We start from the raw sequence: 26,476 nt of genomic DNA, 5'->3' as shown, positions 1-26,476 counted from the left end.
CTGACTTTACATGGCGTGTACAATTGTACTGTACAATGTAAGCAAGGATTCTAACAAAATGTCCTTCTGAACAGGTATTTATTTTTCAACATTCCTCAAAATGTTTTATGACAACCACATCTTTAAGTGGAACAAGCCATTCACTATAAAATGGTGATAACCCCCCCCCCCCCACAAAAAAACTACGGGGGGGGGGGGGGAGGTTGTTACCTGAGGTTATATTAGCCTGGATTAACTATGCCTCTTATGGCAACTTTGTCACTGAGCATGCCTGGCAAAGCAGGTATCATGGGAGTAAGGAAAATCCATTTAGCCTCATCCACTTTTAAAGGCAAATTCTACTCAGATTCCTTCATGTTAGTGGGGGTTTTTGCCTCTGGATGAAACACAGTTCCTTTGTCCCACCCACTTGGCTTTTGGAAGGCTGGAGAAATAACCTGGGCAACTGTTTTAGCTACTTTCAGAAATGTTAAATTCTACCATGGGGGCATAGAATGCTGAGCTGGCCGGGTGTAGTCTTGAATGCAGACATCTCAACTGGCCAACTTTTGTTTTCTAGGTGCAAATAGCACAATATAATTTTGAGAACTGTTTAAAATGTACAGATGCACTAATGTTTGTTTATTCCTCTCCTCACTCATGCCTCTTACAGAAAACATTCTTTTCAACAGGAATTTCTTTGCGGAGCCACAAATCTATTTATGACATGTTCTTTGCTATGCTGACTCTGTAGTGGCATCAGAAACTAAATAGCAGGAACATGTAGTACGAAAAGTAACTGCAATAAACAACAATAACCTTTGGTGGTGGTGGTGGGGAAACAGAACAGGACTCAATTCTTACGCAAATAACATTTTCTGAATCTGGTTTGAAGGAACTGAATCCCTGATAAAGTACTTCTGGGGAAGAGCTACTTGTTCAACACTGAGGAGCATATCAGAAGCATATACCACACTTGAGGATTGTATCTTGCAACATTTAATTGCAGGTAGTTAACATAACTTGCATACCAACCATTATGACAGATGCCAAGCAACAGATCCTATAGTGTGCTTGTTTTGCAGCAGCTCACGCCTCACCGTGAAAAGGTGGTTCAACCACTTGTTATGAACTGAGAACGGAGATTGGGGAAACAATGTATTTAGATTGGCTGCTACTTCTTTCCTTGCTTCTTGGTAGAATCAAAGAAACTAGTACAATCCAGGCTGCAGAAGATATTACTTGACAGCTACTGGACTAGCAAAGCAATCCTATGCAGGAATTTATTTCTAGGTAGACAACTCTTAAGTTCAATGGGACTTACACCCAAAGTAAATTGTGCATAGGATTCTAGCCTCCAGAGAAATACTAATGAGGCAGATAATCCAACCTATCTTCTATGCAAATTTAACTACATCCTAACTTCTCTTGTGTGTATGTTGTATATAGGTGGCACTGTAAACCTTCATTTTCTGCCCTTCCATTGATGCCTATGGGATGAATTTTAGTTACACTTGTATTTGGGTGGTGTATCTTACACCAAACAGGTGGGCAGGATCAGTGAATGGAGTCAGGATGAAGTCGTTTTATACCTCTCCCCACCCTAGCACACTCATTTCCCACACTTGACAGAACCCTTTTTGCCCTAATCTCTCTCTCTCTCTCTCTCTCTCCCCCACCACCACTTTGATTTGTGCCAGTATGGCTTGAACACAGACAGTCTAAGCAAATGTGCCAAGTTATGTCGCCAGCTTAAGAAGAGCTCAGCCGGGGTGAAAAATATACCAGCTGGAATAGTGGGGATGTGCTGTATGTAGGAGTCATGATTGCACTGTAAATGGTCACACAATTTCTTAAATTCCCTAATGCCTGCAATTCTCTTAAAAGGAGTAACTGTGAACACTCCAACACATTTCTTCTGCTTTTGTTTGTATAAAAGGTCCACATTTAAAAATGTATTTTCTTCTTTGAAAGTATGATTTCCTGCTTTTGTGCAATGTATTAAGATCCTCAGGACAGCTATAAATAATGAATCTATAGAGTAAATAGGGCATAAATTTGAGAGCAGAAGAGCCTGTTTGTCATAAACATGAAAATAAAAAGCAGGCACCCAAGAAACTTCAACCTAAGTCACACAAGAAACGATGGGACAGCTGTTTATTTAACATATAGTTTGTAACTAGTTTTTTTTAAAAAAATATTACTACTTCAATAAAGCCTTTTAGGGAATTGCACATAATTCTGGGCATCAGAGTTTAAGAAAGATATTGACAAGCTAGAATGTATGCAAAGGAGGGCAACCAAGATAAATAAGGGCCTGCAAACCAAGCATTATGAGGAATGGTTGAGGGAGTTGGGCATGATTAGCCTGGAGAAGATAATACCAAGAGGTTATAGGATAGCATAAAAGGTAAAAGGTAAAGGGACCCCTGACCATTAGGTCCAGTCGTGACTGACTCTGGGGTTGCGGAGCTCATCTTGCTTTATTGGTCAAGGGAGCCGGCGTACAGCTTCCAGGTCATTTGGCCCGCATGACTAAGCTGCTTCTGGTGAACCAGAGCAGTGAACAGAAACGCCGTTTACCTTCCCGCTGGAGGTACCTATTTATCTACTTGCACTTGATGTGCTTTCGAACTGCTAGGAGGGCAGGAGCTGGGACCGAGCAACGAGAGCTCACCCCGTTGCGGGGATTCGAACTGCCTACCTTCTGATTGGCAAGTCCTCACATGGAAGATGGTGCAAGCTTGTTTTCTCCTGTTCCAGGGGGTAGAACCCAAACCAATGGATTTAAATAACAAGAAAGGAGATTCCAACAAAACATTAGGAAGAACCTTCTGATAATAAGAGCAGTTTGATGTCTACATCGGAAGGTGGTGCACTCTCCTCCTTCAGCGGTTGGATGGCTATCTGTCAAAGATTCTTTAGCTGTGGTTTCTGCATTGGAGAGGGCTGGACTAGATGACCCCTTGGATCCCTTCCAACTCTACAATTCTATGATCTGCCTCTGAGATTTAAAATAGACTTCCATGGCAGCTCTAATCTCTAAATAGTGTTCTCCTTTGCCAGTTACCAAGGTAATAAAATCCACAGGACTACATGCCCCCAAAGGCAGTCTATTACGTGGAGAGAAGCACAAGCATGCATGCTCTCTCCACTTAGTCTCTGATGCCCCTAACCATGGGGATGCCATGTTCAGATACTATCTAAGTGCATAATTTCTTATGTGCGCAAGCTAAAAGTGTATATTATTCATCAGCAGATTTTGTCAATAAACTGATTACAAGATTTGACTTACACATGTTGAATTTTATGCGCATAAGATAAGTGTTCCCTTCTGGATGCCCTCCAGATCTTTTTAGACTATAACTACCATTATTTTCCACAACTGGGTGGGGATGATGGGAGTTTCAGTCTAAAATACACTAGGTTGTGGAAGGATGATTTAGGACAGGGGTGGCCAACTCTCGAGACTGTGATCTATTCACAGAGTTAAAGACTGGCAGTGATCAGCCCCCCTTTTTTGGGTTCAGGTCAAGGTTGTTGAGTGTTTTTAGTGAGGACGAAAGCCCCATTTTTTTGGGTGCAGGGCGGTTTAAATGTTGAACTTCTTTGGGGGAAGCCAGTGATTGTCTAGTGATCTACCACAGACATCCAGTGATCTACCGGAAGATCACTATCTACCTGTTGCACGTGCCTGATTTAGGACATAAGTGGGAACAGGATTTGGCTGGCTGGTGGGCTTTTAACCTCCCACAGCCTCGTGGGCTAAGTTAGACAGGTGGACAGGGCTATCCACCTGTCAATCAGCTGGCATCACAATGACCAGTTTTTGCATAGCATGAGCATGGAAGCCTTAACCCTGTGCTCTGCAAGCTCCAACAATCAGCTGATAAGAGTTTTCATGCACAGGACTATGCAAGTCCCGCTGATCAGCTGACTTGACATCCTTGCAGCCCCACTGTGCCTTTATCTGCCCATACCTGACAACATATGAAGTTAGGTGTATGGCAGGTAGGCATGGCTTGGCCAAGCATAATTAAGCCTGTGGGCAAGGGGATCCCTACCAAGAGTGCTGGATATATTTGAATTTTCCCACATGGACAGCTGAGGATGCTAGAGATGAAGGTCAGTGGGCCAGTCTCCTCTCCACATGATGGACACGGGTAGGAGGAAAGTATAGTCCAATTTGCCCTACTGAAATAAGTACATCACATGAGTAATCTTTAAAAGGTTATCTAGCTTGAAGCAGAAACGCTATTGGTTCTGGAATGTTATTGTGACATGGAATGAAATACAGGGAAAGAGGATTGTTAATATTTTCTAATAATGAGCAATAAGTACCGTTTATTAAATAATAAATGACTTTCAGCATCATAAATAATATGCAAATTAACCAAATTTAAAGTAGCCGATTCATCAGTTAAGAAGCACAATGATTGACTAAAAATACTTTTAAAACACAAGAGACAGCCAAACTTTTGAAGTGTTTATCAAATAACAAAAAACCCCACACATGCTATATAGTACTTTGGTTTAATGGGAATGCTTTTATCACTGACCACACCATCCACAAGGAAGTGATAACTTGATTTTATGACATCACAAGTCATGTCCTTATCAGACAAGCACAAGCTGAGAAACAGGGTACTTGGTAGAAGCAACAGCAGAAAGCAGAAGCTGGAGGATTGGAGACATTGGCCAGGCAAACATGAAACAATACATGTATTCCCTCCTTAAATCTGCTTACTGTAAAACCCATTTCTTTTTATTTATGGCCTGATTCAGCACAAAGGGAAGCATGTCAAAGTAAAAGTCACAGCAGCATAACTTTGCTCATCTGAGTCAGTCCCTAACAAGTCAGTTGACTGCTAACAGAGGTAGTTAAAAGCCTGGCGGCAGCATCTGGCCTGAGGTTAATAGGTTTCATATTCAGTTATAATCAGAGCTAAAGTTTTTAAAAAACAACAAAATCAAGTTTTTTTTGGGAAAGGATAGGCACTTAAAATTTATAGCAGCAAATGATGCCTATCCTTGTATCTGCAAAGCCAGCTATGTCTGCTTCAGCTTTTTATTTATTGCTTCACAGGTCACACCAGCCTGGCGCTTTTGTTGTGTCCTTGAATACGCCTTCCCACTAACTTCAGGTTATTATTGTGCTCCCAGACAAAAAAGGACAGATGGGGGATAACTCTGAAGAGGAGGAGGGGTGACAGGAAAGCATCTGACAATTAACTGACAGAGAATGGGAAAGGATGAGTGGCATTAATTCAGCTAGTTTGTTTTTGTGCTTTTATGAAACTTGGAATACAGTACTCTACACTGTAGATGGGAGAGGAGGGGGACAAGGAAAGCACAAGCTGTGGAAAAAGAGGCTGCGCCCCATCTTTATTTGCATATTGCTTTGCAAAGGAGCTCTGCTAGTTAACTTCTAACCCACCCCTCTGATACTGCACCAGCTTGGATTATGCCAACCCTTCAACTATAAATTATTATATTCCAGTAGATCTGTCGCCAGAGCCTTCCCACACTTATATTACCACTGACATCGTTACAGACCACCTACAGCACCAAAACAGCATCTTCCCAAGTGTATCCCTGCAGATAGCAAATCACCACATAGCATGCAGTTAAGATAGATCAAATCCTTCATTGAAAGAGCTCTCAGAATCATACAACTGAAGTAGCCCTATAGTAGGAGTCCTATAAGGTGCTTGTGTATATTAGCAATGGCCTCACACCACATTACATGTCTATCTTTCCAAGGAAAATGGGACCTCTTCTTACAATGAAGACTGAGCAGGTGACAAGCGCATCATTAAGTGAGCTACATGACCAAGTTGGGGGCTGAACTCTGGTCTCCCTAGTACTCTTAACATCACACCAGCTTTCTACCAGGAAGTCATCTCAATATTCATGCCTCTTGCCAGCCCCAGGCATTGAATTCATCACCTATCCCAACTCAATTCTTTCCTAACCTCCCCCTGGCCTGAAGGGTGGAGATTCCACCACACCCCAGGCAATCTTTTCCACTGCTAAGTTATGCTTACATAGAAAGTTTTCCCTAACATCAGGCTTCGATATCATCCATTCCAAACTATGCAACAATAAGACTTTGGGCACAGTTCTACCTGCGATAAATGTTCTATTCGTCTTCTCCAAAATAATGCTTCCTGAAAGATCTCTGATCTTTTCTCTACGATCAATATACAGTATTCAAATCCCCACTTAATGGAAGCAAACATTCTTTCTAAGTGTCTGTTCTTCATTAAAAAAACAAACCCCACAGGCCCTACTCAGTTCTACCACCCATACAAACTAAGTTGTTACTGTCTGTGAAAACTTAAGTCACCAAAATCTGCTCATGCTTTCTGTGGAACATGCCCAGGCCTGTCCAAAGGCCTCCTACATTTAGTTTTAAAATACCTTGGACCTTTCCTTCCCAATCCAGCTCAGAACTCTTGCACAGCTTCCCTTTCTCTACAGGTCACAGGAACAACAGAAAGCACCCACATTTCGGAACGCCACTTCCTCACCCACCTGTTGGTATTACCCACTCACCTCCCACCACCAAGGTAACCCATTCAGCAACCCTGTAACAGGGCAGGGCACCTACCAATCCCAACCCCCCAAGTTCCAAAACCAAGAGGTCTTTCCCAACTTCCAGCACATGTCAATCCTGCACATAGCTGTCAACTTTCCCCTTTTTAAAAGGGAAATTCCCTCATTGTGAATAGGATTCCTCGCAAGAAAAGGGAAAAGTTGACAGCTATGATCCTGCATCGTCCGAGGTCGCACCCCTCCAAACCCCTTATCCTCCAGACAATTTCCCCCTCCCCCCCATCTGGCATCCTGGCAATCCCAAGGTTCAGACCCAACTTCCTCCTGCTCCGAATGCCCGGGGGTCTCCTGACACACCCCGGAACTTCGCCTTCGCTCCAAGTCATCCCGCGTGCATCCCATTCCATCAGACCAAGCCCTTCCCAGTATCCCATTGCACTTACCCTTGGCTTCCCTGGCCTCGTGCAAATTTCGTGTGTGTGCATTCAATGGGCCATGCTACCCGCCCGCCCCCCTCGTGCTTCCCATGCACAATAGAACAGGGCAGCCTCCAACAATGGCAATAATAATAATAATTAGGGAGGCCTCGCCCGAACCCAGTTTATCCAGATCCCCGCCCCCCCCCCAGCCTCTCCTCTTCCTTCCCCAGCGCCCACCTAATTTCGGGGCCCCGATCCCCGATCTACTCAGCCTCCCCCGCCTCCTGTTCTCCTTCCCACCCCCCAAAGCACTCACCCTGCCGCCCCACAATCTCGGCCACATGCTCGGAGCTGGGCACCGGCACGCACTCGGTGGTGTTGACGCTCTTCCTCCTCAGCAGCGCCGCCTGCTCGCCGTTCAAGGCCGGCACCGGAGGGATCCCGGCCGCCGCCGCTGCCGCCGCCACACCTCCTCCGGGCGGCCCGTAGCCCTGCGAGAGCATCGCCGCCATCACGCCGCCGTGGTGGGCATCGTCGCCGGGCCCGTACAGCGCCCCGCCGAGCGCCGCCTCCTGGGCCTCGAAGGCCGAGCCGGCGGAGAGGGGCGGCGGCAGCATGACCGAGCCCAGCCCGGGGGGCAAGGCCGGCGGCGGAGGCAGCAGCAGGAGGGAGGCCGCCGGGACGCCGCCGCCGCCGCCGCCGGGCTCCAGCAGCAAGTCCTCTCCGCCGCCGCCGCCTCCTCGGTCGTCGTCGTCCTCCTCGTCAGGCGGCTCCTCCAAGTCCAGCTCCAGGTCGCCGCCGCCGCCGCGGGCCGCCTCCTCCTCGCCGCCGCCGCCGCCCTCCTCTTCCTCCTCCGGGCGCTCCAGCGACGGAACGGGCGCCGCCTCGCCCAGGCCCAAGCCGGCCAGGCGTTCCCTCAGCATGGGCGGCGAAGGCGGCGGCGGCGGCAGCAGCAGCGGGTGATGGTGGTGATAGTGGAGGAGCAGGCCCGGCGGTGGCCTAGGCGGCAGCAGCAGCCCCACCAGCTCGGGCGGCTCCTCCTGAGGCGACGGCGAGGCGCTGCCGCTCGGCATGGCCTCGGCAAGGCCGCCGGCAGCAGCAGCGGGCGGAGAAGAAGGAAGAGGAGGAAGGGGCGACGCGCTGGGGCTACTGGGCCCTCCTGGGCGACATGCTGCTGCTGCTGCCGGCTCTCCCGCGGCGGCGGCGAGGACGACGGCCTCCTCCTCCTCTTCCTCCTCCTCCTCTTCTTCTTCTTCCTCCTCCGCCTCTTGCGGGGCTTGAGGCGAGGCGCTGGCAGCAGGAGCGGCGGCGGCGACGACGACGGTGGTGCCGCCGCCACGGCCGCCGCTCGGCTCAGCGCTTCTTTTGTTCCATGGCGGCTTCCCCCCGCCGGCTCCTCCAGCAGCAGCAGCGGCGGCGGCGGCCGCAGGCGGCGGCGGCCCAGGCAGCTCCAGCCCCGCCCCGCGCCGCTCCCCCAGCCGGGCGATTGGGTGGTGGCAGCGGCGGCTCAGCAACCGCAGCAGCAGCCGGCGCTTGGGCAGGGCCCCGGGAAGGCGGTGGCTGCTGCCGCGGCCGCAGGAGGAGGAGGCGGCGGAGGGGGGGAAAGCGGCTGCTCCGGCCGCGCCTGGACGGGCAAAGGGGCGCGGGGCGAGAAGCGGCGGCGGCGGCGGCGTTTGCGGAGAGGGCGGCGGCGGCGGCGCCTCCTGCTGCTCTTCTCCCTCCTGCCCTCTGGTCTCCTCAGACACCATCCACGCGCCCGCCCGCCCTCGCTCGCTCGCCTCGGGCCCAATCTCGCCGCCAGGCCCCGCAGGATTGTTGGGTCGGCCGGGCGGGTATTGTGACGGGGGCGGGAGGGAGGCTGAGGCGCCGGCGGCGGCGCCGGCCGGGTGAGCCGAGGCCTTGCCCTGCTTGCCCTCCGCGGCCTGGCCTGGCCCAACCCCTCACTCACCCCGGCCTTCGGTCAGCTTCCCGCTCCCCGCCCCCCTCATCCCGCGTGGGAAGAGGAACGGAGGGAAGAGGGAGAAAGGCAAAGGCGCCTGAGGGAGGGAAGGTTGAAGGGCAGGAGCCGCTGTGAGGCGAGGGAGGAGCAGGAGACAAAGGATAGGCGCCCGTCCAGAGATTATATGCCATTTTTAAATAATAATAATAATAATTCGACAGGTTCACACACAAGCGTGCCTCTGAACATGCACAGAATGCACGCACCTGCGCGCGCACAACTTTTTTTTTTTACTTTTTTCTCGCCCCCAGAAGCTTCCCCAGATCAAAGGCATGGCTTCCACCCAGGAAAGCCCGAGCCTCCTTTTTAATAAATGGCAGGGTGGCACCAACCCTGACAAAAGAGAGAGAGTGTGTGGGGAACTTGCCCAGTTCCTTCCAGAACAAGCTTCTGCTGAAAATCTGCAAAAGCGCATGTGAATTTCTTTCTCCAAAAGAAAAAGGTTTCTGGGTTTTTTTGCTTTACAGTGCTTCCTGGAGAATTGCCTGGAAAAGGTTTCTTGGGTGAGCAGGCCAAGTTGCCTTTTGCAGGCTGGGGCTAAGTTACCCCTTGTCAATGTTCAGCTGCTCACCATCAGGTTTCTTAAAAGTGGCAGAAAGGAGAAATGTCTTCCGTCTTTATTTAATTTGTAAACCATCCTCCACCTGAAGATCCCAGGGTGGTTCACAACACAAAATGCATAATAGAACACCCCCCCACCATCTAAAAAGGCCATAGAATGTTTAATCAGTTCAAGGCCTGTTTATGTTATGATATATAATCAAAGTGCCAGGCGAGCCGCCCTGGGGAGAACATTCCACGAGTGGGGAGCCACTGCAGAAATGAGGCACACAAAGAAGGTCCTCAGGATGACTGTAGGATCCATTCATATGGGGAGAGGCAGTCCTGAGCCATTTAAGGCTTTATACACTAAAACCAGCACTTGGAATTGGGCCTGGAAACTTAACTGGCACTGGCAGCTGGTGTAGTCAGGCCAGGATTGTTGTAATATGCTAAAACTAGCGAAAACAAAAGGAAAACTAAAAGGCCAGATGATGTGGATTCCTAACACAACAAGTGTTAGGTGTGCAACCTGGCCACCAATTTCTGCAGCAGCTGAAGTTTCCAAACCACCTTCAGAGGCAGCCCCATGTATAACACATTGCAGTAATCTAACCTGTAGGTTATCAGAGCATAGGTGACAGAAGTTAGGCTATCCCTGTCCAGATATAGGCGCTACATTTCTGCACCTTCAGAGGGAGTGTAACCGCATCAAGAGCAGACAACATCCCATCTAGCTGATCTAGGGAACGGTCCACTAGGGTTGCCACCTGTCCTTTATAATACAGGATTGTCCCGTATTTCAGCGGAAAATGCTATGTCCTGCATTGATACACTTTTGTCATGTATTACAGGTCGTCTCTGCCCCTGTGTGTGTGTGTGTGTGTGCATACCAAGTTAGGGATCCTCTCCAAATGCATGTTTGAAAGAGTGTGCGAGAGGTCATGTCTTTAAGCTCTGGGTAGCCAAGCACAGAAGGATTTACAAATTCTTGTGCACGTGTGTATGTGACAAATTCCAGAGGGGTCATCCTGTTAGGCTGAAATACAGTGGTGCCCCGCAAGACGAATGCCTCGCAAGACGGAAAACCTGCAAGACGAAAGGGTTTTCCGTTTTCAGAGGTGCTTCGCAGGATGAATTTCTCTATGGGCTTGCTTCGCAAGACGAAAATGTCTTGCGATTTTTGAGTTTTTCCCCCGCTCCCCAACCCCTTTTTCTAAAGCGCTAAGCTGCTAATAGCCTTTTAGAAGCTAATCCGCTAATCCCTTAAGCCTTTAATAGCCGTTAATAGCCCTTAAACTGCTAATAGCGCTAATCCGCTAATGGGCTTGCTTCGCAAGACGAAAAAACCGCAAGACGAAGAGACTCGCGGAACGGATTCTTTTCGTCTTGCGAGGCACCACTGTAGATTGTAATGGGTTGCTTTGAAGTCACTTCGCAACATATTTTTTTTTTGGGGGGGGGGAGATCACATCCCCAACCACCCCAGCCTGTCCTGTATTTTGCCAGGACAAAGGTGGCAACCCTACCGCCCACTAAGAATGCCTCCGTCTTATCTGGATTGAGCCTCACTTTGTTAGCTCTCATCCATTCCATTACTGAGACAAGGCAATGATCCAGCCCATCCACTGCCTCATTTGCCGATGTAAAGGAGAAGTAAAACTGTCGCCAGCAAATTGCTTACACTGCAGGCTTCCTCAACCTCGGCCCGCCAGATGTTTTGAGACTACAATTCCCATCATCCCTGACGGCTGGTCCTGCTAGCTAGGGATAATGGGAGTTGTAGGCCATAAATATCTGGCGGGCCGAGGTTGAGGAAGCCTGGCTTACAGTGTTCTCCCTATATCTGTACCACAGCAGTGGTTTTTAAGACTTTGTTTTAGGGACCGCTGGGATTCTTCAAACGTAAAAGGGGTTCCTTGGGGAGATCAGTAATGGCAGGCAAGCTTCTTCGAAGGACAGGTTGCGAACCAATCTTGATCTTCCTCTGCAGTGTGCAGGGGGAATATCGGGAGCACATGGGTCAACTCAGACCCCAAAGCTCTACCCTAGAATATGCCCCACGTCCTCTGCAGTACACAGAGGTTTCATGGCAAACGTGGCATTACACAGTGGAGAAGCCAACAATGTTTGAAAACTGGTGATTTAGAGTGGTTGCTATTGTTTTAAATGTATATTGTTTTAAATGTTTGTTTTGCTTTTGGGATTGTAGTTCCATTTGTGTTTTAGAAGCTGGTCTCTGACCGTAATAAATTTCATGTTCATGAGTGGTGGCTGCTTCAGACAAATTATTTTCCACTTAGAACAGCTTGCATGAAGCTGGCGTTCTCAAGCAGCTACCATTAATGGAGTGGTCTGTTTGAACCAATATCTGAATGCTGCCAATGGGAAGGTAGTGCTTATGGGTCCAAGGGAGAAGGCAACTCAAACAATATGATTGAAAATGTCTCCACTCAACCCACCCCCAAAAAAACCATTTTCCATTTGGCCTTATGCAAATGTATACAGTACTGGGAGACAAGAGTTGAGATGAAATGTGAGTCTGAGGGCCTATTACTTAGGCTGGCAACTTGAGTCTGCTGCTCAATTTGGGAGTTGCAACATTCTGAATAATTTTACAATTAACAAAGTTTGAGCTGATGATGTGTTTTTAAACTGTGAGGGTAGAAGAACTACACCTTAGCTCTCCGATAGGAGCTGTTTATCCAGTTTAGTTTTTTTAAGTCTTCCAGTGATAAGTATCACACAACCTCCCTTGTTAACTTGTTCCACAGCCTTTTTTTTAAAGTTACTGTTACATAGGAGAATATTAGAGGGGAAAGTAGGTCATAGAAGACTGAATTTTTCATCCTTTTCCTGTGGACACATGCTTTATGGAGAAATCCCAATATGGTGTGAGCTTAGACTGTTTCCAGACTATCTGCAAGGCTCTATTTTAAGCCAACCTTCATCATTTTCCCCTGGAAAATAAATATTTATTCAAACTTTATGTGATATAAAACAGTTAGGATGACACACATATTGCCTTTGCTACGCGTCTTATGTTTCCTGCATGCCTGAAGCTCTGCAAATATGCTTTTGAGTCATCCTGGCTGACACCCACAAACCACTTAAGAAGGCTTTTAGCCCCACTGACATCAATAAGACTAATAGCCTAATTCTAAGGATTGTTTTGCTATTAAATAGTAAGGACGGGTTCGGAAGGGGTGTAGCGATTTCTGTGCCAATGTATCTCAGTGGAAATTGGGATGTTATGGTGTTGTTGAGTACATCAAATAGGACTGGACTGTGGATTTCAGAACGCCCCACTGTCCTAGCTTAAGTGGTTTGCCGGTTCCACAAATGTGGGCTTTTACATGAATAAGAAAGTTAAGTAGAATCCCCACAGAATTCAGGAGGGCTTTGCATGTTACCAGGAAATAGGATGGTGTTGAAGGAAGAAGCGTTTGCATCACTTTGACCAATTCTTTAACGCTATCCCTACATGATGGGGGAAGGAGGGATTAGAAGATAGGTAAAAAAAAAAAAAAAAGGAGTGAAAGCTTTTTGAAATGACAGTGGGTTCAAGAAGGCATGCTGTGATGTCATGGGCACTATCCAATGGACAGAAGCTGCCTTGGAGCATGAGTGGCCATGGAAAGACTATTCGGTCCTAAACTTGATAGTTGGACTGAGGGTGTGTCTGTCCTAGCACTTTCAGAGAAAAATATATAAAGTTAGATATGTGCTTTGCTATCTGCACAAAACACGAAGGCATGGTTCCATTTAGTATTACCGTTTGGTAGGAATCATAGGTGGGTCCTCCTTATGGGCTTGGCCACTGTGAGAATAGGGTGCTGGACTTGATGGGCCTGATCCGACAGGGCTCTTGTGCTCATTAGAATTTGCCTCTTGAGACTCTGCTGAAATGAAACAAATGTTGACACAACAGAATAAATAGAAATGTGCTTAGTTGCCTTGGACAATGACAGTCTCCCCCCCCCCCGTCTGCTGTTCCTTTTTCCATTCGCCTGTGTCTCTCCCTATTTCCCTTTACTCCAGCTGGGATGCTCATCTTTTCAGCTTTTCACTTGTTTGTGGTGGGTGGGTAGATATCTGTATCTGAAATGTCCAGAGAATGTACAAAATTCAGTTGATATATGCACATTCTCCAAAGTCAGTTGGGGATTATGCATAATGACCGGAGAATGTACAACATTCCATCTTCGTGAATAGATCATGTGCCCAATCCGTACGTGGCCTGGTGAATGTGCACCATGGCTGGCTGTGAATGCACATAAACAACTCAACTTACACGTCCCTTAAAATTATATACACATGTATACAGGCACACTCCCCACAACCTGGCGGAACATCAAAGGCATTCTTGTAACTCATTTCAAGGCCGTCTTTTGGAGAGAAAACAGGATGTATATTTTTAAGTGCATAAAAGAAGTCTGGCTGTTCAAGTCATAACTAACTGGTCTCTAAGAAGCACAGGAATTGTTGGGGTAAGGTCCTAAGAAAGGCTAAACACACACACACACACACACACACACACACACACACTTTTGACAGAAGGTCAAGGCAATAACTTAGACACCAAAGGAACACAATAGCTCTTCATAGGAAAAACCTGCTTTCTCCATGGTTGACTGGAGAGAGTAGCTATTTCTATCACTCCATCTAATACTGAGCTCAGGTGCTGAGTGCCGACAGGCCTGGAGTCAAAATGGGGCCATTGGGAAAGAGAGATATTCCCATGCTTCTGGGGAATACTATGTTTTGCAGAACTATAAAAGGAAAAGCAGTAAAAACGAAACCCCAAAGGGCGTCACGCCCCCTCTCCAGGTTGCAGAGGCTGCTGAGCATGCTTAGTCCTAACTGAACTGTTTTTGAAAGGGGAGTGGAATGCTTTGCTGGGAGGAAATGGCTTGCTGGCATCCTGAGCAGAAGCATGCTTTTTTTTGGGTGGGTGGGGGGGAGAAGAACAGACTGCAGCATTTTGTTGCAGTTGCCACTTGTGACTTCCTCTTGTATAACTGCTCTAAATTTGTTTGCATTTAAAGCCCTGCTGCAACAGGCGAAGGCTGTTTAGTTTCTCAAGGGGAGAATGCAGCTGCTAGGAGCACATTGGGAATCCTGGGAAACGTCCACAAGTATTTAGGATTATGTGATCTGCCTCCATAACTAGCCTCAGATGACCTGGAGTCTCTCATTTATAAATCTTTGCAGACTGTTAACAGTCTAAAATAATACTCAACTGGAGGTCCTGGAATTTAATTGATTCATCTGCATGGCTAATCCATTAAAAATTTAATTGCAGATTATAAAAGCTTACTGGTTAATCAGGAAAGTCAGTAGGCCCATGGAACAGCCTCTTAGAGCCCAGCTCTGACAATATTTACCTAAAATAAATATCCAGGCCATGTTTGTGTTCTTTTAAAAATGTTTAGTGCTGCTGGACAATGCTTGGATAGTTTGCACCATTATCTACTTTGGTTAACTCTTCCGATAGAAGGACAAACTTTGCTAGCACCTTTCCTTATCTATATGTTTTTAATATTGTGCTTTAATACCGTAAGCCACCCTGGGACCTTGAGGGAAGGTCATTCTGTGCCAGCTTTTAAACATCCGAAAACTTTTTCTATTCTGCCAGGCCTATGCAGGCAATGAAGAGCACATCACTCACAATGGTCTGTTTTAAATTCTTTTGCTTTTAACTTTTTGTGATTTTACTGTGTGGTTTGGGGCTTTTATATTGCTGTAAACCACTGTGTGATGTGAGACACACACACACACAATGCTACAGCAGTATAGAAATAGGGGTTTTTTTTGGGGGGGGGGTTGTAAATGAAGAATCCTAGTAACAACTGCCTCATTGGCCTGTAACTGAAGGAAAAAACAGAGATGTTGTAGCTTCATGCTATTCGTAGAGCATAATGGGTGGTTTGGCCTTCAGTTCCATAGTTATGGTCCGTGGTAGCTGGTATCTATTGGAACTGTTACGATAGAAGGCAGACAGACCAATAGCAGATGGAGCCAGAGAACCAACTAATTATAGTTTTGCTCCTGTTCTTCTACAATGGAAGACCAAGGAAGAGGAAGCTGATCGTCTGTCCTCCCCGCTTTGGACTGAAGGGAGGACAGGTGGAAGCTGGCTGAGGTTGGTGGGGCAATGCCCCATTGTCCTCATGGACCATCCATAATTAGTTATGGGTCAACAACCAAGTATGTAGTACGTGGAGGAAGGAGAGCTTTCAGGTAAATACTGCTGTTTGTGGTCATCACCTCTGAGACTTGGGAGGGCAGAGTGAAGTCAGGTTCAACCCTTGACATCTTCAGGCAGGGCTGGGAGAGATCCCTGTGTGAAATCCTGGACAGTCTGTGCCAATGATGTGGAATGCTAGACTGGTGACTGGGAGTGGCCACCAAGACCATATAACACTGGTCCTGAAAGACATACATTGGCTCCCAGTATGTTTCTGAGCACAATTCAAAGTGTTGCTGCTGACCTTTACAGCCCTAAATGGACTCAGCCTAGTATACGTGAAGGAGCATCTTTACCTCATCGTTCAGCCCGGACCCTGAGGTCCAGCTCCAAGGGCCTTCTGGTGGTTCCCTCACTGCAAGAAGTGAGGTTACAGGGAATCATGCAGGAGGCCTTCTTGGTAGTGGTGCCCGCCCTGTGGAATGCCCTCCCATCAGATGTCAAGGAAATAAACAACTACAGTGGATGCTCGGGTTGTGTGCGGGAGGCATGTTCGCAACCTGCAGCGCCTCGTCTGCGCACGCGTGGCTCGCAATTTGGCACTTATGCGCAAAGTGCAATTTAGCGCTTCTGTGCATGTGCGAGTGCCAAAACCCGGAAGTAACCCGTTCTGGTACTTCCGGCTTTGGCGTGGTGCGCAACCCGAAAACGCACAACCTGAAGCGTCTGTAACCCGAGGTATGACTGTATCTGACTTTTAGAAGACATCTGAAGGCAGCCCTGTTCAGGGAAGTTTTTAATGTTTGATGTTTTATTGTGTTTTAAATATTCTGTTATGAGCTGCCCAGAGTGGCTAGTGAAACCTAGTCAGATGGGCGGGGTATAAATAAATTATTATTATTATTATTATTATTCCCCACAAGTGTCCCAGGAAAACTGGGACATCCCCTGTTTTCTTGGGAGAGAACACAGCCATTTTGGTTGGCATGATCTTGCATCATTTCGTGCTGTGATTTCCTCCCGGGAAAAGAGTGAATTGTGGCACGAAATCGAGCAAGATCACAGCGATCAAAATGGCCGCCATTTTCTTGCCATAAAAAAAATCAGGAAGGTGGTGTCCATGAAGATTGTGTCCCAGTTTTCACTGTCCAGATATTGGAGGGTATGTGAGCACAGAAATCCTGAGCTAGATGGGCCAAAAGTCTGACTCAGTATAAGACTGCTTCCTATGACTATTACTCAAAAAGATCACAAGGCCTTCCCAGACTCAGAGTGGTTCTTTCTGTTCCACCGAAACTTCTGCATCAAAACATTTTGTGGAAACAAAGGCTGTCAATTCCAGACAGCAGCTGGATACAAGGAACTGTTTTATGTTGACTCAGGTTATTGGTCCTTCTAGCTAAGTATGTATTTTGTCACTGCAGCTGAGCAACCAGCAGAATGGGGTAAGGTGCTTTTCTGTTTGAAACAGAAGCATGGCTGTTCTGCCATGTGATTGGCTAATGCTGCTACAGCTGACTGCATGGCAATCCTTGCTACGTTGGTCTCAACATAAGCATCAGGCTTATGTTGCTTTTGTCATTTACCTTTACCTTTTTTATCAACTGTAGTAACGTAAAGGTAAAGGGACCCCTGACCATGAGGTCCAGTCGTGATCGACGCTGGGGTTGCAGCGCTCATCTTGCTTTATTGGCCGAGAGAGCCGGGGTATAGCTTCTGGGTCATGTGGCCAGCACGACTAAGCTGCTTCTGGCAAACCAAAGCAGCGCACAGAAACGCCGTTTACCTTCCTGCCGGAGCGGTACCTATTTATCTACTTGCACTTTGACGCTTTCGAACTGCTAGGTTGGCAGGAGCAGGGAACAAGCAACGGGAGCTCACCGCGTTGCGGGGATTTGAACCGCCGACCTTCTGATCGGCAAGTCCTAGGCTCTGTGGTTTAACCCACAGTGCCACCTGCATCCCTCTTATCAACTGCAGTAGGGGTGGTTAAACTGCTGCTCTCCAGATGTTTGACTGCAGCTCCCATAACCGCTAACCATTGGCCAGGCTGTCTGGGGCTGATTGCAGTTGGAGTCTTAACATTTAGAGCACCATCATAGTTGCTACAAAAGCAGAGACATCACCTTGCCAGCAAAGGTCTGTATAGTTAAAGCTATGGTTTTCCCAGTAGTGATGTATGGAAGTGAGAGCTGGACCATAAAGAAGGCTGATCGCCAGAGAATTGATGCTTTTGAATTATGGTGCTGGAGGAGACTCTTGAGAGTCCCATGAACTGCAAGAAGATCAGACCTAATCATTCTGAAGGAAATCAGCCCTGAGCGCTCACTGGAAGGACAGATCCTGAAGCTGAGGCTCCAATACTTTGGCCACCTCATGAGAAGAGAAGACTCCCTGGAAAAGACCCTGATGTTGGGAAAGATGGAGGGCACAAGGAGAAGGGGACGACAGAGGACGTGATTGTTGGATAGTGTTCTCGAAGCTACCAACATGAGTTTGTCACGAAGAGTCGGACACGACTAAACAACAACAACATAGTTGCTACAATACACAGTAGTTTGGGGTGTGTGGGTAACAGTGGCATGTGGTAAAACTTTCCGTAGGGCAAAAGTTAGGGCCAGAGGTGCTCACTTGCGAGGGCAATTGGGGCAGGGGACCAATGTTGTGTGTGTGAGCATCCCTGGAGCTCTGCTGCCTCCTTCCCAAAGGCCATCGACTTTGGGATGGTGGCGGGAGGGCTCTCGGATGCATAAGAGCATCATGCCTCTTTCCCTAAGCCAGGTAGAAGCTTCCAGGGTTTTGGGGAGGAGGCACCAGGGGAAGATTTAGGGGACTAGCCTACGCCCCCGGCCCACTGACTGCATGCTACTGGTGGGTCAAGAAAAGAGAATTAAAAAATATATGCCCATTGCTCTGATGAAGTCTGCTATTGTTTTGGGAAGCAATAGATCAATGTGTTTTTCATGAGACAGATTACTCTCTGGCATCTCATTTGAACTGAATTTATTTATTAATTGATTGATTTCCTAAGATTTCTATACGATTGAAAAACAAACAAACAAACCTACCTCAAAATGGTTTGCAAAAAGATTAAAACAATAAATTTATTGGTCAAAACAGTTAAAATATTCAGAAAATTAATACAAACTAATAATAATATAAAAAATAAAAATAAAAGACCCACGAGGAATTTCCTGTGCTTGAGCTCTCTCTCTCTCTCTCTCTCTCTCTCTCTCGCTTTTGCTTTTGCTTTTGCTTTGAAGCTTTCCCCATGAAAGCCTGCTCTTTACTGCTGAATCGGAGCAAACAGCAATCTACAGAAAAACTGAATTGACGTCTGCTGTGCTTCAGCTTTAAGGAGCAGGTTTTCACAGAGAAAGCTCAGGGGAGAAAAAAAGGAGCACTGGGACATGGAGCTCTAAATGTGAACCTGGAAAACGTAGGGCAATAGTTCTACCTCTAAGTGTGCTTTGTTTTGGCTGGCCGATGATCAAGATAATCTAAATTTGGAAAGGTGATAGTTATTTTTTTAAGTTCATCAGAAAGGTTCCCTGTTTTGCATCCCTTTCCTTTAGTCTCTCTCTTTTCCACTCCCTCATTCACTCTCAGGTCACGCACTCACACATGCACACACACACACACACACACACACACAGCCACAGACTTTATCTTACCTTGCAATCTTCTCCTTTGCATACTCCCTTCTGACTCCCCTTCTCTTTTTCTATGAAAAGTTGCTTGTCTCTATTCCTTCCAGCCGACTTCCAACTGCCGTGGGGCATTCCAGAACTTTCTGAGTCCAACATTCAGTGCCTTTTGTTAGAGATGGAGTCCACACAAAAGCACCCTTCTGGACATATGTATAACAAAGGGATCTTCCCATGATTTCTAGGAAAGGCATCTTAGACCTTTCCCTGGAATTTCTTTTAATAGGCTGGAAACCATGTGGACTAACGGTTTGCAAATCTCCCAAAGTGATTTAATGGTGTTCTGTCTCTGTTCCTGCTCTAACCATAGGCAGGGGGGAAGAACTACAGAACCTCTAAAAATGTTGCGATTGTCAACTCCCAGAGCATGGCCAGCTGCTCACGAGAAGCGCAAAAATGGTTTTATTACCCATATGAAAAAGAAAAGATACAACGCTATACTTAGAAAACGGGCTGTCCTATGTCCAGTGAAATGATTGCCTGTCATGGGCTGTGTGGCGATCACACAGGGTCGCCAGATGTTTCACCGTCTATCGATCCCTGTGCCACCACTTTATTTCTCGCTGCCACCACCCAGGACCTACTGAGTCCAGTCAGGTTTAAATTGGAACATAAACTTCTGTTTATTTATTGCAGTTTAACAAGCGTGTGGTTTCATAAACGGTATCGGTCAATTACAATCATGGGGTGCCTATCCAGACCTATAACTTCCGCTACCTGCTCTAACTCACTAAACCACCTCTCAGATATTTACCGTATTCTTTGCTCTATAAGACTCACTTTTCCCCTCCTAATAAGTAAGGGGAAATGTGTATGCGTCTTATGGAGCGAATGCAGGCTGCGCAGCTATCCCAGAAGCCAGAACAGAACAGTTCTGGCTTCTGAGATTCAGAATATTTTTTTTCTTGTTTTCCTCTCCAAAAACTAGGTGTGTCTTATGGTCTGGTGCATCTTGTAGAGCGAAAAATACGGTACTTGGCTTCCTAGCTCCTAACTGTTCCTGACTCAGCTTATTTCTCTACACTAAGTCAACCTACCTACAGACTCTATCCCAATTCACTCCCACTCCCACACCCACCCACCAACCAACCAACCAACTCCCAACAAACTCCTCCCTTTGCCCCTCCCAGAGCTGGTTTTATAGTCCCTCTGACTCCACCCCCTGAGTTCTGATTGGGTAACTTGTTTAACTATTTCACCTCCAGCACTCTCATATGTTAATGTCACAGGCTGGCTGGACACAGAGGAATGGTGGGAGGCAGTAGGTGGAGAGTGCCCAAGGGAAGAAGGCTCAGAGCCTAGGGACTTGTGGTGGGACGGCACTGAGTGGTCAGAGGAAGAAGAGGGAGCAGAGGAGGAGGAGGAGGTGTCAGAAGCTGATGAGGTAACAGGGCTTAGTGAGCAGGAAGAAGCTGTGGTGGAGAGCAGTCCAGAAGCAGAAGCAGAGGCTGGAGCGGAGGGGACTCAAAATGCTCCCCTTCCCTCTGGTCTTCCAGGAGCAGAAGAGGCATGAAAGGGAGGGAGGGGCAAATTCTACTAATAAAGAGTTAACTTCATGTGCTCCATGTGATTTATTTCTGGCTGCCTGCCTGACATTGTCCTAGTTCTGCAACTCGAGATCCTTTGAACTGGGATTACTGGGGGCCGAAGCTGCTTGCTGGCCATTTGCTGCACTGTTGGGCTGCACTATAACAAAGGCCTGGATAGCTCAGCTGGTAGAGCAGGGGTCAGCAACCTTTTTCAGCAGGGGGCCGGTCCACCGTCCCGCGGAGCTTGTGGGGGGGGCCGGACTATATTTTGAAAAAAATATATGAACGAATTCCTATGCCCCACAAATAACCCAGAGATGCATTTTAAATAAAAGGACACATTCTACTCATATAAAAACATGCTGATTCCCGGGCCGTCTGTGGGCCGGATTGAGAAGGCGATTGGGCCGCATCTGGCCCGTGGGCCTTAGGTTACCTACCCCTGGATTAGAACATGCTGATTATTATTATTGTTATTATTATTAATAATAATAAATTTATATTCCGCCCTATACCCGGGGGTCTCAGGACGGTTCACAGAATAAAATCAAGCTATAAAACCACAAAATACCTAATAAAAATAAAAATAACAACCCAAAATCACATTTTAAAGGGCATAGGATATAAATTGGATCAACCAAAGGCCTGGTTAAAAAGGAATGTTTTTGCCTGGCACCTAAAGGTGTATAATGAAGGTGCCAGATGAACTACCCTGGGGAGAGCATTCCACAGACGGCGAGCCACTGCAGAGAAGGCCCCGTTCTCATGTTGCCACCCCCTGGACCTCTCAAGGAGGGGCCGCACGAAGGAGGGCGTTGGAAGATGATCTCAGGGTCCAGGTAGGTTCATATGGAAAGAGGCAGTCCTTGAGGTTGCAGGTTTGATCCGCTTTTGGGACCGCTGCATATTCCTGCATTCCAGAGGATTGAACTAGATCATGGGTAGGCAGACTAAGGCCCGGGGGCCGGATCCTGCCCAATCACCTTCTAAATCCGGCCCGCTGATGGTCCGGGAATCAGCATGTTTTTACATGAGTAGCATGTGCCCTTTTATTTAAAAGGCATCTCTGGGTTATTTGTGGGGCATAGGAATTCGTTCATCCCCCCCCCCCAAAAAAATAGTCCGGCCCCCCACAAGGTCTGAGGGACCAGCCCCCTGCTGGAAAAGGTTGCTGACCCCTGAACTAGATAACCCTCCAATTCTGGAATTCTGTGATTCTATGAATTATTGCACAGCCTGAGCTTAATCCTTTGGTGCTTCAAATGTCAATTTGGATATGATAGCATAGAGGGTCTTATATCGTGTACAAGAACTGTGACATAATGAAATAGATTCATCAAAGGGGCATTGGGGAAGTAAGAGCCGCAGAGGCATGCGACATTTTATTCTGATGTCTGCTAAAGTATACCGAACTTTCTGCTTATTTTATTCTACGTGCAACAAGGTACAGCTGTTGTTTTTTTGTTTTGTTTGTATGTTTTCAGTTATTAAGTTTTCAAAACCAAAAAACACAAGCACATCTTGGGAAGAGAGAGAAAAGAATTCTTGCGTGGCAATCCTGGCCTCTTGCTCATCCCCCAGAAAGAATTGTGCACAAAAGTGTGTAATTTCTCCCCCTGCTCTGCATGGCGACCAAAAAAAACAAAACAAAAAACCCACCCTTGCACAGCTGCAGTTTTACATCTGTGGCTTTAATTTTATGAATGAGCAGTATCCTAATTATTTCAGCATTCGGGGGAATGGGGTTTGTTAGGCAGCCTAGCCATGCTTGGAATTCAGGTTTATGTAATTCTCTCCTCGCTGTATAATAGATTAGAGGCATGCTGCTGGCGGAAGCATAAAATGTACCCCTTGTTAATAAGCATTTGATATCATACTCTGAGCTGTTTCTCTCTCTCTCTTTAATGTACTCTTTGCAGCTGCAGGAGCCGGTGGAGGGAATCATGGAGTCCCCGGTTTGAATCTTGCCTCTGTCATGAACTCAGGACCAGTGGCGTAGCGTGGGTTGTCAGCACCCGGGGCAAGGCAAGTAATTTGCGCCCTCCCCCCCGCTGCACTGTCCCTCCCCCAGATACTCCCTCGCTCTCTCTCCACACCGCACCGCACGCCTGGCACCCTCCCCTCCACAGTGGGCGGCGACCCGGCGGCTCGGATCGGATTCGCACAGCCAGCACTGCAGTGAGAGTGAGTGAGTGAGCCAGGTAGGGGCAGAGAGCTGCGAGTGCGAGCGCCCCCCCCAGATGTTGCGCCCAGTGCGGCCGGCCCCCCTGCACCCCCCACGCTACGCCACTGCTCAGGACAGAGTTGGGCAAGCCACTCTTGATAACCCCAACTCCACCCCACACAATAGGGTGAATAAAAATGCTGACTTACCTTACAGGTGGATTATTTATTCATTTATATACCCCTGAATGCCAGCATAGGCTTCCAAGTGGTTTACAAGTATAAAAACCAACCATGCAATCATGAAAATATAAACACCTGCCATTAAAATACACAATAAAACAATCCCTTTAAAACATAGAACATCCTTATTTATGTATTTATTTATTGTGCGGCACACCTGCTTTTGAAGGCATTGGAGCAGGGTTGGTAAGAAGTTGGCAACCTTAACTGAGCTACTGGAGAATGGGAGAAACAGCATAGCATTTCAGAGTCTCTCTTGGGGTTTCAGTAAGAGATGACCTCTATTAGCCTAATAAAAACATATTTGAGTGGGTGATTCTTATTTCTAGCGGGTGTCCGAAAGATAGCCAAAGTATTAGAAAGGCAGGCCAATTGAAAACAGGTGCATCTGTAGATAGCGTGGGCTGTCGCAGCGATCTATGTGATAACGAATGAACCGTGAGCCAGAAAGATGATAAACTCAGCAACGGGCACCATTAATCTATATTTAATTGAACAAGTTCCTGGCCGTGAAAAAAATATATACTCTCCAACTTGGGAAAGGTGAAAAGGTTAATTGCTAACCCATTAATCACTGGCCGATTCTAAAGCTTGCTGATAAAAAAATTTTAATTGGCCAACATTGATCCTTAATTGGCGTTTTATAAGCAAAGATATAATTCTGTGTCTGGCAGCAGTTTTAATTTTTTTTTAAAAAAGGAAACATTCATCAATGGGTCAATACACGGGCAATGTCTCTAGTTGCTGCCTGAAAGAACCAAATGTTAATTTCTTGGATCACTGCAGCACAAATTTAAGCCTCTGCAAAGAAGAACAGCAGAAACCCAGTCTTGGCGATATTGGTCCTAGGAGATTCCTTTGTCTAAAGCAGGGATGAGCTTGCTATAGTCCAGCATGGTTCTGCTTTTAACATATATAGGATGTGAAGTTTCTAATGAGGTCGTTATAGACATATATATTGTACAGTTTGTATCAGAAACAACATCAAGGAGTATAGCTAGGAACAGGGCCACAAATAAGGCTCAGAAGCAGATTTTGCTAAAACCTAAGAACATAACGCGGGTGGCACTGTGGGTTAAACCACAGAGCCTAGGATTTGCTGTTCAGAAGGTCGGCAGTTCGAATCCCTGCGACGGGGTGAGCTCCCATTGGTCGGTCCCTGCTCCTGCCAACCTAGCAGTTCAAAAGCACATCAAAGTGCAAGTAGAGGTACCACTCCAGCGGGAAGGTAGACGGCGTTTCCGTGTGCTGCTCTGGTTCGCCAGAAGCGGCTTAGTCATGCTGGCCACATGACCCGGAAGCTGTACGCCGGCTCCCTCGGCCAATAAAGCGAGATGAGTGCCGCAACCCCACAGTCAGCCACGACTGGACCTAATGGTCAGGGGTCCCTTTACCTTTACCTTAAGAACATAAGACGAGCCAGCTAAGTCAGGCCAATGACCCATCTAGTCCAGAGAGCCATAGTTTGACTATGTGCTGTGAAGAAAGACTTTTCTTTTATCTGTTCTGAATCTTCCAACCTACAGCTTCATTGGATGTCCACGAGTTCTAGTGTTATGAAAGATGGGGAAAAAACTGTTCTCTGCACCATGTATACGTTTATAAACTTGTATCATGACACCTCTTACTGTCAGGGACTGGACAGAGGAAGAGTGGTGGAGACTGCCGCCCCAGCCTGAACCTTCCAGAGAAGAGGACGACAGTATAGATTTACAACACTGGTTTGTGGAGCATTAGAAATCACCCCAGAATTGACCTTAATAAACATCTTCCAAGACAACAATGCCCACTTACACCACAAAGAACTCATAACCCACATACTTTCAGCAGCCAGAAGCATCATAGCCAGACACTGGAGAAACCTGTCAGGAGTAAGCATGGACCAATGGTACCAAATAGTATGGGAAACAGCCCTACTAGAAAAATTAACCAATAAACTGAAACTGACACGGGGACAAATAGAAGAAGACGCTCCCCTTTATCACATACACAGCCCAACAAGACAACAACAAGAATCCACCAACAGCATACGAATCAATATGGCTAACCTGATCCAAAACACCCACCCACCCCACTCATACATGAAGACCACCACAGCCAACCACAAATGAATAACCACACCCTAGGCCAACCCTAACCTCTCTCACCACCAAAGGAACACAAGTGAACAGCAAAGAACCTGCACAAGCAACGCTGACATCAAACCCTACATATATTAAGTAAAATAGAAACATCGCCTCCCCACTCCACCTCTTTCCCCCCTTTCTTCCCAATGTCTCAACAAATGAAACTGATTTGTATAAATGTTACTGGGGGGGGGGGGAATACGAGAGAGAGACATTGCACACACTTTTGTAAATCATGAAAATCTATAATAGAAAAACAAAAACAAAAAACACTGGTTTACGTGTGTAGCCCGAGATACCACTGTACATATGCTTCAGGTTACATACGCTTCAGGTAACAGCCTCCGCTAACCCAGAAATATTACCTCAGGTTAAGAACTTTGCTTCAGGATGAGAACAGAAATCGTGCTCCTGCGGCGTGGTAGCAGCAGGAGGCCCCATTAGCTAAAGTGGTGCTTCAGGTTAAGAACAGTTTCAGGTTAAGAACGGACCTCTGGAACGAATTAAGTACTTAACCCGAGGTACCACTGTACTGTGGATTCAACTGTAGGTTTGTTTTTAAAAGAGTGAAAAATCTAAGTGTTTTCTTCCCTCTAGTGGTCGTTTCATGTAAGAGAGCAACAGTTAATGGATTTAATTAAACTCCAACACCTCTGTTTTGCTCATCGGATATCAAATTTTAAAACCCAAGTAATACTGGCGAGTGATTATAAAATGAAGTTTGCTACAAATAATTTGAGAAATTATTTACTGAAATCCCAACATCAACACTGAACATTTATTTCTATATTATGTAATTGTTTAAATCACATAAGCCAGGCTTCCTCAACCTCGGCCCTCTAGATGTTTTTGAGACTACAGTTCCCATCATCCCTGACCACTGGTCCTGCTAGCTAGGGATCATGGGAGTTGTAGGCCAAAAACATCTGGAGGGCCGAGATTGAGGAAGCCTGATATAAGCTATGCTAAGAGCTGGATCATATATGCATGAGTAAGCCATGATTATTCTTTTAAAACTGTACT

The 26,476-nt window shown here is 46.8% G+C and overlaps 1 protein-coding gene across 1 annotated transcript in view; it reads right to left on the bottom strand.

Moving 5' to 3' along the window:
• The window catches only part of MEX3C (mex-3 RNA binding family member C), a 38,081-nt gene extending 29,329 nt beyond the window's left edge, over positions 1–8,752 (bottom strand). The window contains exon 1 of the mRNA XM_083402764.1: positions 7,273–8,752. Coding sequence (XP_083258890.1) covers positions 7,273–8,704 — 1,432 coding nt within the window. The 5' untranslated portion in view covers positions 8,705–8,752. The remainder of the gene's footprint in view (positions 1–7,272) is intronic.
• Between the last annotated feature and the right edge of the window lie 17,724 nt (positions 8,753–26,476).

This window comes from Podarcis tiliguerta, assembly GCF_965153285.1.
Source record: "Podarcis tiliguerta genome assembly, chromosome: 11".
In the NCBI taxonomy this organism is placed as follows: domain Eukaryota; kingdom Metazoa; phylum Chordata; class Lepidosauria; order Squamata; family Lacertidae; genus Podarcis; species Podarcis tiliguerta.
Note: the sequence above shows the minus strand (reverse complement) of the source record. Positions and strands in the feature narration are given on the sequence as shown.